Consider the following 12,923-nt stretch of genomic DNA (forward strand, 5'->3'; position numbering starts at 1 on the left):
CCCCATCGAGGACGTACTGCATCAAGCGGTCGCTCTCTGAGGTACTCAGCGGCTTTGAGGGGTTGCCCATGACGAGAAGCGTCATTCCCGAGTTCTTGTCGAGCGCTTTTGAGAGGGAGACAAAACCTCGGCCACCATCGCGCAACGAATCGCGCTTTGCGTCGATCTTGTCTCGCATCGGAAAGAACTTGTCGATGCGTTTGTTGAGGTCCTTGAAGCCCTCGCTGCGTGTGTGTGTTTCTCCGAGAGCACTGCAGAAGACACAGACTCCCCCACGTGGACCCCCGGCCATAGTATTCATTGCCAAGTTCTCTCCATCTCTCCCCTGCAATGCAGCTGATCACCTAGATGCTGTGCCGCTTGCTGGGCAGTGGGTTGACATGCGCTGCCCAAGCCGTACTGCTCATTCAAAGCTTCTTCGCGCTGTGACTAGTCTCTTGGTGTGTTGCCTGGGCTTTGCATCTGGGGAGTTTGCCTCACCAACTTGGAAATCACTTCCGCACCCGGATGTGAACTAAGAATTTGTGTGGCTGCATGGTCAGGTAGCTCGGAGGCGCCCATGCAGGTTGGTGGATTCCAATGGCGGTTCATGGTTTGGGAGGTCTTGGAGGCGCTAGGTTCGCTGTTATTGAGAAACCTCAGAGCTGAGACATGTTGAACTGGAAACAACCCAGGGGTTGTGTCCACAGGGCTGTGCCAGGCGCAGCTCAAATTAGGCCACGAAATCTGGCACACGGGGGCATGTTCTGAGGCCATCATCATCTAAACGCTCTCAAAATGATAAATTTCCTAGGTCCTTGGCTTCCTAGGTCGCTTTGGGGTCGTCACAGTCATCATGTGCCAAGGCGGAGAGTCTGTCAGGCGTGTACGTTGCGATACCTACTAGTGGAGCCAGAGCAGAGTGGCGCTAGCAGGTCTGCAATTTCTAAACTGATTTCGAGCCAGATACAGGGAGGGAGGGACGTGCAACGCACCGATGCATCAAAGAACATAGTCTCTGCTCCCATTATGCCGCTCTTCACACTTACACTTCAAGCCGAGGTGCCTGTGACCACCGTAAGCCAATAGAATGAGATTATCCGATATTTCGAGTGCAAATCTCCAGCACGGTCGCTGTAAGACGTGGCAAGGTGTTGGTACCCCCAATAGATGTTGGTGTTTCCTATAACCACAACCTAGAAGGCACCTCAGGGGAAATGCCGTTTGAGACAGAGTTTAAACTTAACCAAAAATCAGAACTATCGATTCTTTCGATCTGCTTCAAGGACGTGCATGAGCTTCTACTCCGTTCAGGAAGCAGTGGCGTTTGCGGACATGCAACTTTTTCTGTGCAGCTCAATCTGTTGCTTGGATAGCACATGTACGTGAAACCCCTAAGTTTGTTCGTGCGAATGCACTCCTAGCTGTTCATTACGCACCTTCGTTTCCCGACGTAGTGTCAACACGCGGGCCCAACTCCATTGTGCCTATCTCCAGACATCTAGGAAAGCAAGGTCGCCGAAACCTTCGGTGCTCGCTCTGAAGGGAAAGATTTATGAAAAGTCATCATGGTTGCTTGTGCATCTGTTCCGGATTCGTCGCTTACTGGTACCTCCCATGTCCTAGGGACTCGCATGTGCAGCCCTGCCCAGACACGAGTCTCTTTGTGACGAGTGCTTGCTTCACCTAAGCGATTGCAAGACGTTCCTTCGCTGTCTTGTTCTCCATTCGGTTGTCACATGGAGTACACACAAAACCTGCTGTCGTGTTGAAAGGTACGAGCACCTTCGCCAGCTATGCAGGCACACCCCACGCATATGAAGCTTCTTCTGTATCACCTGGGAAACTATAAATGGTTGCAAATTGAGTCATCTGAACTCTCTTGGGCTTTCAGGAAATACAGCGTATTGAGACGCTACACCGTTGCTGCATCTTACAATATGCGCAGCAGCTCGTTTCAAACAAGAGACGCACATTGGCGACGCAACATCCGCACCAGATTTAAGGGAGAAAAAAGCAATAAAGTCACAATTAAATTACATCTGTATCGTTTTATGGCGACGGAACGGACGGATAGCGGGGAAGTGATGCTGATAGTCGGTCACGGACGTCGTGCATTCTGCGACAATTTCTGTTTCAATGCCACAGTGCATCCGTCTTGCTGCAAATATGATGAAGTACTCATGAAAAATAATGTTTTGTAGATAAATCGAGAGATTTTCTGCCGGAGACTTTAATTTTTCAACTTCAGAAGTCGCGAAAAACCGCTCAGCGCTGATTGCGTCCATGGCTTGCATGCAGGTAGTGAGGGTGTAAGTGAATCACAAGGCCGGTTTCTCAACGTAAATAGTCTTGAAATGCTGTGGCAAGTGCAAAAACGTGGGGGGGGCAACAGTCCTCCACTGTCCGCCATGCCTCCTCAAATTGTGGCAAGGGACCCTGAAGATCTGTGCACTCCTAAAGCAAAGGACGCTCTCCTTGCCATCTCCCCAGGAGGTCCACACAGCGACAGTTAGGGCCATCCATAATGCCTACATGCGCCTTGTAATCTAGTTCCCTCATTGATGGGTTTGTGCAAACTGCATGTAAGCAGACATCCACTGTACACATGTGCACAGCACAGTAAGCTGTGCCTGCCGATGGCCAGGTTGAATTTATCCTGATAACTCAGTCTGCTCATAGGGGTGATTGCTGTTTGAGCTGAAAATGGGAAACTCGCTGAGGCATAGGGCAGAACGGCATTCCTCAGCGGTACATACTGAGGCTAGCGTTCAGGCCCTTCAGTCCAAGGTGCTGTCCTTGTCACGGAGTCATTCTCGAAATTTCATCACTCCAGATCAATGCACCTTGAGCCGTGTATACTTGGATACATCCAAAGTGCACCTAAGCTGAAGACACCTGGTTCTCTTTACCTAAGCTGAGGACACCTAAGCTGAGGACACCCGGTTACTCATGTATCTCCAATGATGTGCAGCGACTTGCACTCATGCACCTCAGTGTCGCCTCACAATGGGTGTGATGGATTTTACACAGACAATCAACACATAGAGATTGAGTGCGTTTCTGTGTACAATGTACTGCCTGAGAGTGATGCGGATCCGTGCCTCGCCAGATTCGGTTTTAACCCCTAGTATTATCCCCAAACTTCATGCATTGAAAAAGAATGTAGACCCGCAAAGCACACGGTCTTGCGACGCACTGATGCAGAAGCTAGCTGGCGTCCTGTCAGGCACCATTGACTATTTAGGAGCGATCCGGAACAGTTTGTTCGTAAACAGGGTGCACTGCAGTGCTGATGGGTTCCTTGCATGCAGGTCCTCCCTCACTGATGGGAACTGTGGGCGGATACAGCCGAACAGCCATCGTCACTGTCGCACTGACGCTGCTGACGTCGTCTCAGGGCCTACTCATCGCGGCAACCAAGACGACGGGCGGCTTCACGTACTCCCCCACAAGTGCCAACCTCCTTGTAGAGGTCCTCAAAGCTGGCATGTCCTTGTGCTCGCTTGGAGTGGTGTGCTTCGCTTCCATGGCTTCGCCAGACCATGTGATTTGTGGGTCCAGATGCTTGAAAATTCGTGAATTGTCGGACAGCAATTGGGGTCAAGACCTAGCCTGGCGATGCACTGTTTGTTTCCCATGGACAACACGCAGGCAGCCCCCACCTCCCACACATCCCACCCACATTTACGGATATGGAAGCCTGTGAACGAGAGGCCCTCCACACTGACATGCGCATCTTTGTGCTCACTGAAGCTGAGCTCTTTGCCAGACAGAAGAGGCCCAGCAGCACTGCGCACTTGTTTGTGCAGTACTGTGTCACCCAAGTTGCAGTCAGATGTGCCAACTTCCATGAGGATGCAGTTGATTTCATCGTCCTCGTCATCCTCCCCTCCTACTCATCATCCGGATCCTCATCATCCTCATCATTGTATGGATCCAACACGCATGTGAAACTGCGCCGCAAACCTTACATTTGCGGCGTAAAAGTGGCTAGTCATTGGAATTGCTTGCCCCCCCCCTCCTCTTCTTCCATACACAGCAGCCAATGCATGAGTGTAACACCTGATGAGGTAACTCACTGCATGATGTGCATGGTTGAACGACAACCAGGCACGTTTGCTCTAAGGTGTCTGGTTGACCTTCAAACCTGCATGTCCTGCAAGTTACATGTTGCACTCCCAGTGAGGCTGTGTCTTCAGAATATTTACGCTTCTGCGGTTTTCAGCTTTTCGCGTGCATTTTGCCTCGCGTGCAATGGAATCTGTGATGATGAAGTGCCGTTTCATAACACTACCGCATCCTCGTAGTCATTGGCAACTTCTACGATTTGTTAGATGAATGATGATTGACTGATGAATCTTTTTACTAAGACAACGCATACACATTAGACATTGGCAAGGCATTCAAGAACTACTTGGGAATTCGTGCTACCATTACTATCACCTAACGCAAGCCCTGGACCATATGATGACGATGATGTATCTTTTTGTTTCTTGTTGTCTAGTTCCTGCCATTATCTATGTGATGTAATGATTTATCTTTTTACAACACTACCGCATCCACATGCAGTTGTTATCTTCATCACCACCATCCAATACTGCGTATGCACCTGTCAACAATCTCACGTTTCTTGTAGATCTGGGGGCAGACGGGGCTGAATGAGGACAACACGCTTGCCACAACCTGGCAAGAAATCCACGTCTTTCCGATTCCAGCATTCCTATATCTGGTCAAGAACTTGCTGCAGTACTACATCTTCCTCTACGTCGACGCTCCCTCCTACCAGGTGAGTGCAAACGATGAGAAGATGCTTGCTCACTGCTTGACTGCCACACACAGCATCTTAGTCTCCTTGCAGTCATGTTGAATATTCGCCCTAAAAAGACTCTACTGCAGCGTTAAAGTAAGCGAATTAGCTGTTTTAGCTAAACGTGATGCAATAAGGCTGGCAAGCATGGGATGACAGGTTTGCTGCATCTGTTAGGCGTGTGAGACCGCGACAATGCAAACATGTCAAGCCACACCACTGTTCTGCCATGTGAACCTTGATTCTTGAGGCAGCCCTACTGTAATAATCCTGTACATTGCCTCATCCTCACTTAGTTCCCATTGGACTGTGTTCATGACCCATCCATCCTATGATCAAGCTATTCATAGGTAGGCGCTGATGGCATTCGGACCCACCCTCTGGTGCAGCCTGTACTACAGGGCGAGTACAGGGTGTTGCAGGCTGTACCTCAGTACTCGAAGACACGGTTATATACCCAGGAACATGTCCCATCTTTAGGTAGGTAATATGTAGGTGTATCATCTCAACGAGTTGTGAGAATTTGGAATCAGTCTGCCGTAGTCAAGCACATCATTAAAGACATGATACCGTGACAACAGGACACTCGCCCACCTCCAAGCTAATCATGTTAAAACTCGGATCAGTTCACCATAGCCAGAACAGCGCTTCGCCAGACCAGTGTTCAACTGCGACATCAAATTCCATGCATTTCAGGCACTTGGACCTGCAAAGGATACCACCTAGCGAAAGCCTAAGCCAGACACACGGCCTGCAGGTGCTGAAGAATCTCAACATCATCTCAACCGGGGTGCTGTACCGCCTCTTTCTGGGTCAGCCCCTGAACTCCATCCAATGGAGCGCTCTCATTCTGCTCGCGCTCGGGTGCGCAGAGGCTCAAACCACCGCAAACTCCGACAATGTCCTCACAACTTCCAGCATGGGGTGCGCTGCCAACTTCCTCCCTTGCCCACCTTCGTCTTTGGCGCTAGCGCTTTTCATTCGGCGTGTCCAGATATATCTCAAAATGCATGTAAATGGGTGGGAAAGAGTGTGTCTACACCGAGCTACCGTGACCGGTTTTGCCCTTGCTCAAGGGGCATGCTTACCAGGCAATACAAATGCTTGTCATGGGGTGCTGGGAATCAATTGGCTACATTGGTTAAACTCAGGCTTTATTGCAAGGAACAACAAGACCTTCATTCGCCCTGCAGGCTCCTCTGTTTCAGACTCTTAAGTCGTGTATCCATCAAATTTGGTCTGGGTAGCCATATCTCTTCCCAGTGTGATTTCCGGCCCATCATACATTGTAAGGTTAAGCTCTAGGCACGTAGCCTTGTCTACTGGGTGGCGATTCTTACGTTTGACGGGCGGACGAGGTGCGCCGGGAACTCAAGCGTCAACTTCTGCGTGGCTATGAGGATTGCCAGCGATGCTAACGTCGCTAGGGACGTTGCTAGTGCCTTGTCGTTCTTTCTGGTAATTTCGGCTTCCCGCATTCCATGCTTGCAGTCTCTGGGGAGCTAGGCGTCGGCGTTGCAGTGCTTTGCTAGCCCATGTCAATTCTCGGGCCGGGATACCCAGTTCTGTTACATCACTACTACATCCGCATGTCATTACAAATAGGGCACACCAACATGTGGCTTGTGTTCACCAGCCAAACCCTACCTCAACTTCCAGATCACCAGGTAGATGGGCAGGTCTTTGTCGTGGACGCCACAGCGGACCAGTCTGCGCCGAGGGCGTGGGCATCGCCGTCATCGAGAAGCTGGTACCCTAGCTATAGTTGTAGATGTAGTTTTTGCTAAGCTGCTTGACATTAACACTAAAGAATCCGCAAATGTTGATCAGCTTTTGATTTATGTTTCAACTACCTCATGCACCTAAATTTTATTCAGCGAGATTCCATCGCAGGATGCTGCTGGCAATTGTGATGGCACTGCTGTCTGGGGCTGCCGGCGTCTATACAGAACTCATCATCAAGAAGACACCCCAGCGAAGCCTTCACGTGCAGAACTTTTACCTCTACTTCTTTGGCATCCTCTTCAACATGATGACCATCTTCTCGTACGACATGACCGCTGTCACCACCAAGGGCTTCTTCCATGGCTTCACTTTCCTTGTGCGTCTCTCCCCCCTGCTCGCCCATGTCTGCTGGTGAAATCAAGCCTGCAAAGCGCAGTGCATGCCACTTCACTTCGACATGGTCAAGTGTTGGCTCAAACGCGTTTGTCACGTGCAACCATGCAGGAAGCTTGGGGGTTTGGTTCAGTGCTTCCATTGCGGATATGCCATTATCACATTGCACCCATGCGGTCAGGCGCACATCCTGAAGCAAAGCCAGCGCTTTTCCAGACCGTGTCATTTGCGGGTCCAGATGCCTGATAATCATGTTTTTTGGGACAAAATGAAGCGTCGAAACACAATCTCGCAATGCACTGAGCGCAGCTCTGGAAGTCCACTGGTTTGGACGGTTAGCTGGAAGACCCAAATGTCTCAGGTAAAGACACGGCATATACAGTCCAACAACAACAAGAAGAAGTTTGTCTCGGGGGATGGCAATGGTAGCATCGACCTCCGTGTCGTGCTTGTAGATGCCAACGTCCAAGTGGGTGCTGTAGTGGTGTAAAACGGTACACAATTATCCTCTATCCGTAACCTGGCACGGTCTTGTTTTTTGTATTCACGCTTGATAGCGGTTGCATTCATGTGGAACACAACAGCAGATACTATCTACCTTCCTCATTCCATACTTGTTCCTCCTCCTGCTGCGCCGAGCTTACACCAGTTTGCAGGTGTGGGTGATGGTCATCAATCACGCCCTCTCGGGCTTGGCTGTAGCAATGGTCATGAAGTATGCGGACAACATCGTCAAGGTGTACTCCACCTCAGTGGCCATGCTTGTGACCACCATAATCTCTGTGCCATTGTTAGGCTTCAAGCTTACACTGCCGTTCGTGCTGGGCTCCATGGTTGTCACCGTTGCCACCTTCCTCAACTACAAGGCCAAATCTCTGCGAGACATGGATTAATGAGGCCATTTGCTTATGCTTTTACGATGCTCTTGACTCCGCAGCATGCTACGAACGGCTCTGATTGTAAGTAGCTTGCAAGCTTGTTAATTCGTTTCCCTTCGTTATCGGGCTTTGTAGCTGGTATACTCTGGGCGAAGGAGTCCTCCTTGTCACAACTTTTTGTGTAATGATGATCTCATCAGCCAAAAGGATCTTGCATGCGTTTGTTGCAGTAACGAAGAGTACTGGATTACTTGTCTTGAAGTTACAACCGAGGCACATACTCCTGGTGTCATTGCTCCTTGATGGGAAGACTCACTCCGCTAGCCTCAATTTCTTAGCATTACAGACTAAAAATGCAAAGAAACCACTACCTTATGATACAGACAATGGAAGGGCTCCTGACTCAAGGTCACATTACAGGCGAGAAGGAAACCACTTGCTTGCAATGCAGCCAATGGAATGGGGGCACAGCTTCAAACTACCAAGGCAAATGCTCAGTATGAACCGCTGACCTTGATGGTGCGTTTCTTGGGGAAAAGACAGGCAACAAAAGAAATAGTTTTCTCTGCAAGGCTTGGACACATCCCATCTGACCACCGAGAGCCTTGCAGCACCGAGGATGGCAGTGTCCCAGAAGACGTCATGAAACTCTCCACACCATGCCAATCGTACTCCTGCCTATTGAGAGCGACGAGTCATCAAACCGGCCCTGCAAGAGAACAGTCTCATCTCAACTCACGCAATTATGCTATCACTTGTTGGTCCGAAATCTTGTGCACGCCGTGCTTTGCACATTACAGAAGTAACCATACCGATCCAGCAATGATGGCGATTGTGAGGAAGTAGTATGTTGAAACTATGCTCATGACTGCGTGGATACGGCAGTATTGCCAAAATTTTAAACAATCATGAATCGCCATCATGCCCAGAGATGGCGGCTCTTTGAAGCTGAGAGTTGAACGATGGTAGATAGAAAAAGTGCGGCGGACAGCTCTTGAAATCATCGGCAAAGGATGGCTCCCCCAGACTCATTCCCCATTGCACTCCATGCTGGATGCATCCCAGCAGCAACCAAGCCCCAACTGACACATGTCATTGGCATCGGGAGTTGCCTTTGGCCAAATTGCATGATTTTCATTGGTACATCGCCTTGCCTTTCCGCCATCTGTAGCCTCTGGATATGCATGAGCATGCAACGCTAAAATATGTACCACAGGTTAAAGATGGTGGGGGCACAGGTCAGTGCCTAACTGAACATTTTGTTATGGTATCTCGCTGCAGTCAAACCCAGGCTTGCGTGATCTGGGGCCAAAACGCCACTGGAAAGAGCGTGGTATCGACAGTGATGGTGACTGTGTTCAAGAGGCCATGCTCGAGGAGCAGCATGCAGATGCCAGCAGGGATCTGGGTTGACCTTTTGGTTGGATGTCTTTCCCAACTTTCATGCCGAGTACAGAGCGCATGATCGTAAACTCTGCTGATCCCAAGCAGTTCTTGGAGTTGCTAACCTCCATGTGGATCGGCAGTGTTGTGAAAAGATACATCGTTATCTGCGCTTCGCTTTTGTTGCGACGGTAATTGCTTCAGCTTACTGTCTCAACGGCTCATTTACCACTCATTGCGAGTTACCAGCGATAGCGTTCATGCCTGTCCCCACCAGATTGCTACTTACCAACGGATATATATCTACTGAAGATACTTCCCTGGAAATATAAGGAAACAGATGTTATGGTTCGCAGCTATATGGGGAACAACTCAGGGTCTGGTGGGACATTGAGGCACTGTGTTTGGATGCATGCCTGGTGTCCTGGCCCAGGACGTGCGTTGGTGGCAGCCTGTGCTTGTTTGACAGCGGCCATGAAGTAATCAACGAAACATATATATCACACCTGAGATATCAAAGCCGTCACGCCCACACCCACCAGTCCACCAGCGACAACATCGGTGACGTAGTGTCTTCCAAGAAGCACCCTGGACATCGACGTGCACAGGGCCCACAGACAAGCGATGTACACCGTGAATGGGCGCCAGAAGCCGCGGAAGATTAACGTCATCATGGCGATCAGAACGCTTCTTGAGGCGTGTCCGCTCGGAAACGAGTACTTGTCTGCATCGAACGTATGACTGTATTCCCCCCCTACGCTGTGATAAGAAGGTCGTGAACGCCTCACGAGTACCTTGAGAAGCCCAACAAAAATCAGATCAAGAACGAATCCCAGTTGCAGATTTACCACAAATAATCGCAGTTGCCAGTTCAAATTTGGCAACAGCATGATCAACAAGGCCCCTGGTAACCAGAGCAACCCGTTGCCACTATGCTCAAACACAAGCAACAAGGCATGTGGCAACAGTCGACCTACTTTGGAGTATATACTTTTCGAAACATGCAAATCATATGCCAGGGGCGCAAAACTTTCCTCCTTCTCGTCAAGTTTGCACAAAGCCAACATGGTTGCCCGATTCAGCGGCACAACGATGCTCGGGGGCAACAACTCGAACAAGTTACTTGCGGCATAATAGATAATGAGAAAGACAACATAATGGCAGTTTGCAAAGTGGGCTTTTGGGTCTTTGAGGGCGTGCTGAAGCTTTGAGATGTTGCATTCACAGATATGAGATAGGCGAGGTCCTCGCGGAAGGGGAAGGTGCGCCGAAGCTTATCGCTGCGCGTGTGGAGAATCCAAAAACACAATCGTACCTGTTTTAAAAGTGACGTTTGGTTTCGGCGTGCAACAAGGTTCGAACTTGTTTTTTCCTTTGCAGCTTCACTTGCCAAAGGCATAGAGAGAACCTACTTCGCTTGCCAAGGGGAAAACACAAACCAAAGGTTGCGTAAAAGCAAGGATAAATCTGTGCGAGCATCCAACTAGCTCAAGATGCAGTGGCGCGATTGGTCCTATAGAGGACGTCTCGTTTTGTGGGTATGTAACATGATACCGTATGTTGCCCATTCGCTAGCGGATTGTGCCCAGTTTGGATGTCTGCACTTGCAGTCTGTGAGCCAAAACGGCCGCATCGTCGAGTCGTCCGTACAAATTCCGCCAGAACATGAGTAGGACTTAGGGAGGCAAGTTTTCATCGCGGCTAGCCCACCGCGCTCCCCGTATTGCCAAGTACTGGAGAACTGGGTTCAAGGTTATCTGGCAAATAGAATGCAGGCTCTGGAGGTCGCGGGATCGAGATAGTCGGCCACCATTCAGCGTGGGCAACGCCATGTAACGGGGCGTCCCTGCCTCCTCTTCAAGTTTCCAGTACTGGTGCGAGAAGATGCAATCAGATCCGTACGGCTTGTTCAGGGAAATTTACAGGCAAGGAGGCGCAAATCTATCAATCCCAGCCTGCACACGCAATGCCAATGCCCGCATTTCGGACTCCAAACATCGTATCACTTTGATTTGTGCTTCTTGCTTTTGCCTTCAAGCACACACCACTGGCATTCTTTAACAACAGCATCTACGCTTGCAACTTTATTTGATTTGTAGAGTAGCAGCATTCCATCTTCCCCATCCTCAAAGTGTGGCTTGACCACCAGGCAGATCTACACACAAAACACGACTCTGTCAGTTTTCGTGTGTGGATGGCCAGCATGGGATGGACATCATGCTCAAGCAAAAGGCAAGCTCACACTGTACCATAGTTGCCTAAACAAACATCAGAACATGACTGCGGATGATATTTTTCAACATACATTTCTCAATTCATGTGACCTGAACGTCCAGTCAACGGCATTGCTCAGGAGAGCGAACAACTACAGATGGTCGCAAACTTGGGAAAGTGGCATATGCAACGCCACAAGGCTTGGCGTATAGAACCCAACGAATTCAGGAAGATAAAACATTATTCGAGTGATATATTGAACCTTGGAGGGTCGTTGCGGTACATGAGTTGAAGGGGGTCCTCGTAGAAAGTCGCACTACGTGACGACATCACCGTTTGCCCCACCGAATAGCAAGTTACAACTAACGGTTGCTAACCATGCAATGTCTGTGCAGGCTGCCACTTGCGCTTGTCAATCTTTTGCATACATCCATCGTGCGGGCATCGGCTGCAATTGAAATTTTGCCTGTTTGTTCCAGGTTCCTTGTTTGCTTTGACAGGCGCTTGCCTACGAGGCTTGGCCCTGATGCGCTCAATCACCTGCTGGTGTCCACGCAATCGATGCTCATTTGCCATGCACGCTTACAACGGTTTCACCAGGGGTTTGGAAGCCCACCTCGCCTTCATCGTCTTCCCACAAGCCAGCGCTTTCATACTCTAGCATCGGGAAGGCCTCGCAAACATTGTCCTCGTCGAGAAACCTGTACACCGTGCACAGTGAGAACCCCGTGGCAACACCTCGGCAAATCGGAGCTCGCATCAGCGTTCCGCACAAGTGATTCGCCCGAATGTGTTTGACCCCCGTTTTGGCCCCCAAAAAAACTCATGCAATTTCCAGCATCGCGCCCGCAAGTCACAGGGTCTGGCGAAACTCGTCCCGCTAAGAAGAGCAGCGATTTCTTCAACATCCTATTTTCAGGCGCGTTTGGGCAGGGACAGCTGATACAAAGTGAGAATGGCGTCACATCCAATGCCTGCATCTCTCTATCGCCACAAGGATGGCACAGAAATGACATATCTCCAGATATGACTATGCCTATGAGCCACGACGTCTGCAGTTGCGTGTGCGTACGTTCAGAAGCATTTGAAGACATGTGTGCAGGCCCTACCCCAGCGCATGCGACAACAGAAAGGCCTGGATCGATACTGAACGTGAGGACGCATGCAACATACGTTCTGGAGGGAGCTCTTGGTGCAGGAAACCTCTCCTTGACTTGGGCAGCTTTTCTTGAGCAGGACGCCAATGAATTCACCCCATGAACTCGTGCAAACTCTGGATGCTTCGACTCATGAGTCAGTGTTGTGCCAGACCCCCTGAGTCCAGATACCCAAAAATACATGGTAATTTGGGCGCTGGCGTGAGTCCTACACTCGACGGACATGGTGTCGAGAGGCTGGGTTTGACAAAGCCAGCCACTGCAATGCTGAGATGCGGGGGAAGCTGCACACCCGAATGCCAGGCGGGGATGGGCACGGTGGATGTCTGCAAGCTCTCGGTCTTCAGCGTGTGATTTAGCGGGATACGAGGTGTTTTCGCTCTG

General features: G+C 50.1%; 1 protein-coding gene across 1 annotated transcript; it reads left to right on the forward strand.

The window, feature by feature from the left end:
* The first annotated feature begins 1,272 nt into the window (after positions 1–1,272).
* Positions 1,273–7,800, forward strand: LOC149810210 (CMP-sialic acid transporter 4-like). Its single transcript, XM_089994375.1, has 7 exons — positions 1,273–1,360; positions 2,281–2,475; positions 3,294–3,493; positions 4,619–4,768; positions 5,547–5,713; positions 6,683–6,890; positions 7,564–7,800. The coding sequence occupies exons 1-7, from the start codon at positions 1,273–1,275 to the stop codon at positions 7,798–7,800; spliced, it is 1,245 nt and encodes a 414-aa protein (XP_089850501.1).
* The last annotated feature ends 5,123 nt before the right edge of the window (positions 7,801–12,923 follow it).

This window comes from Nuphar pumila, unplaced genomic scaffold (assembly GCF_984573655.1).
Source record: "Nuphar pumila unplaced genomic scaffold, dmNupPumi1.hap1.1 HAP1_SCAFFOLD_467, whole genome shotgun sequence".
Classification (NCBI taxonomy): Eukaryota; Viridiplantae; Streptophyta; class Magnoliopsida; order Nymphaeales; family Nymphaeaceae; genus Nuphar; species Nuphar pumila.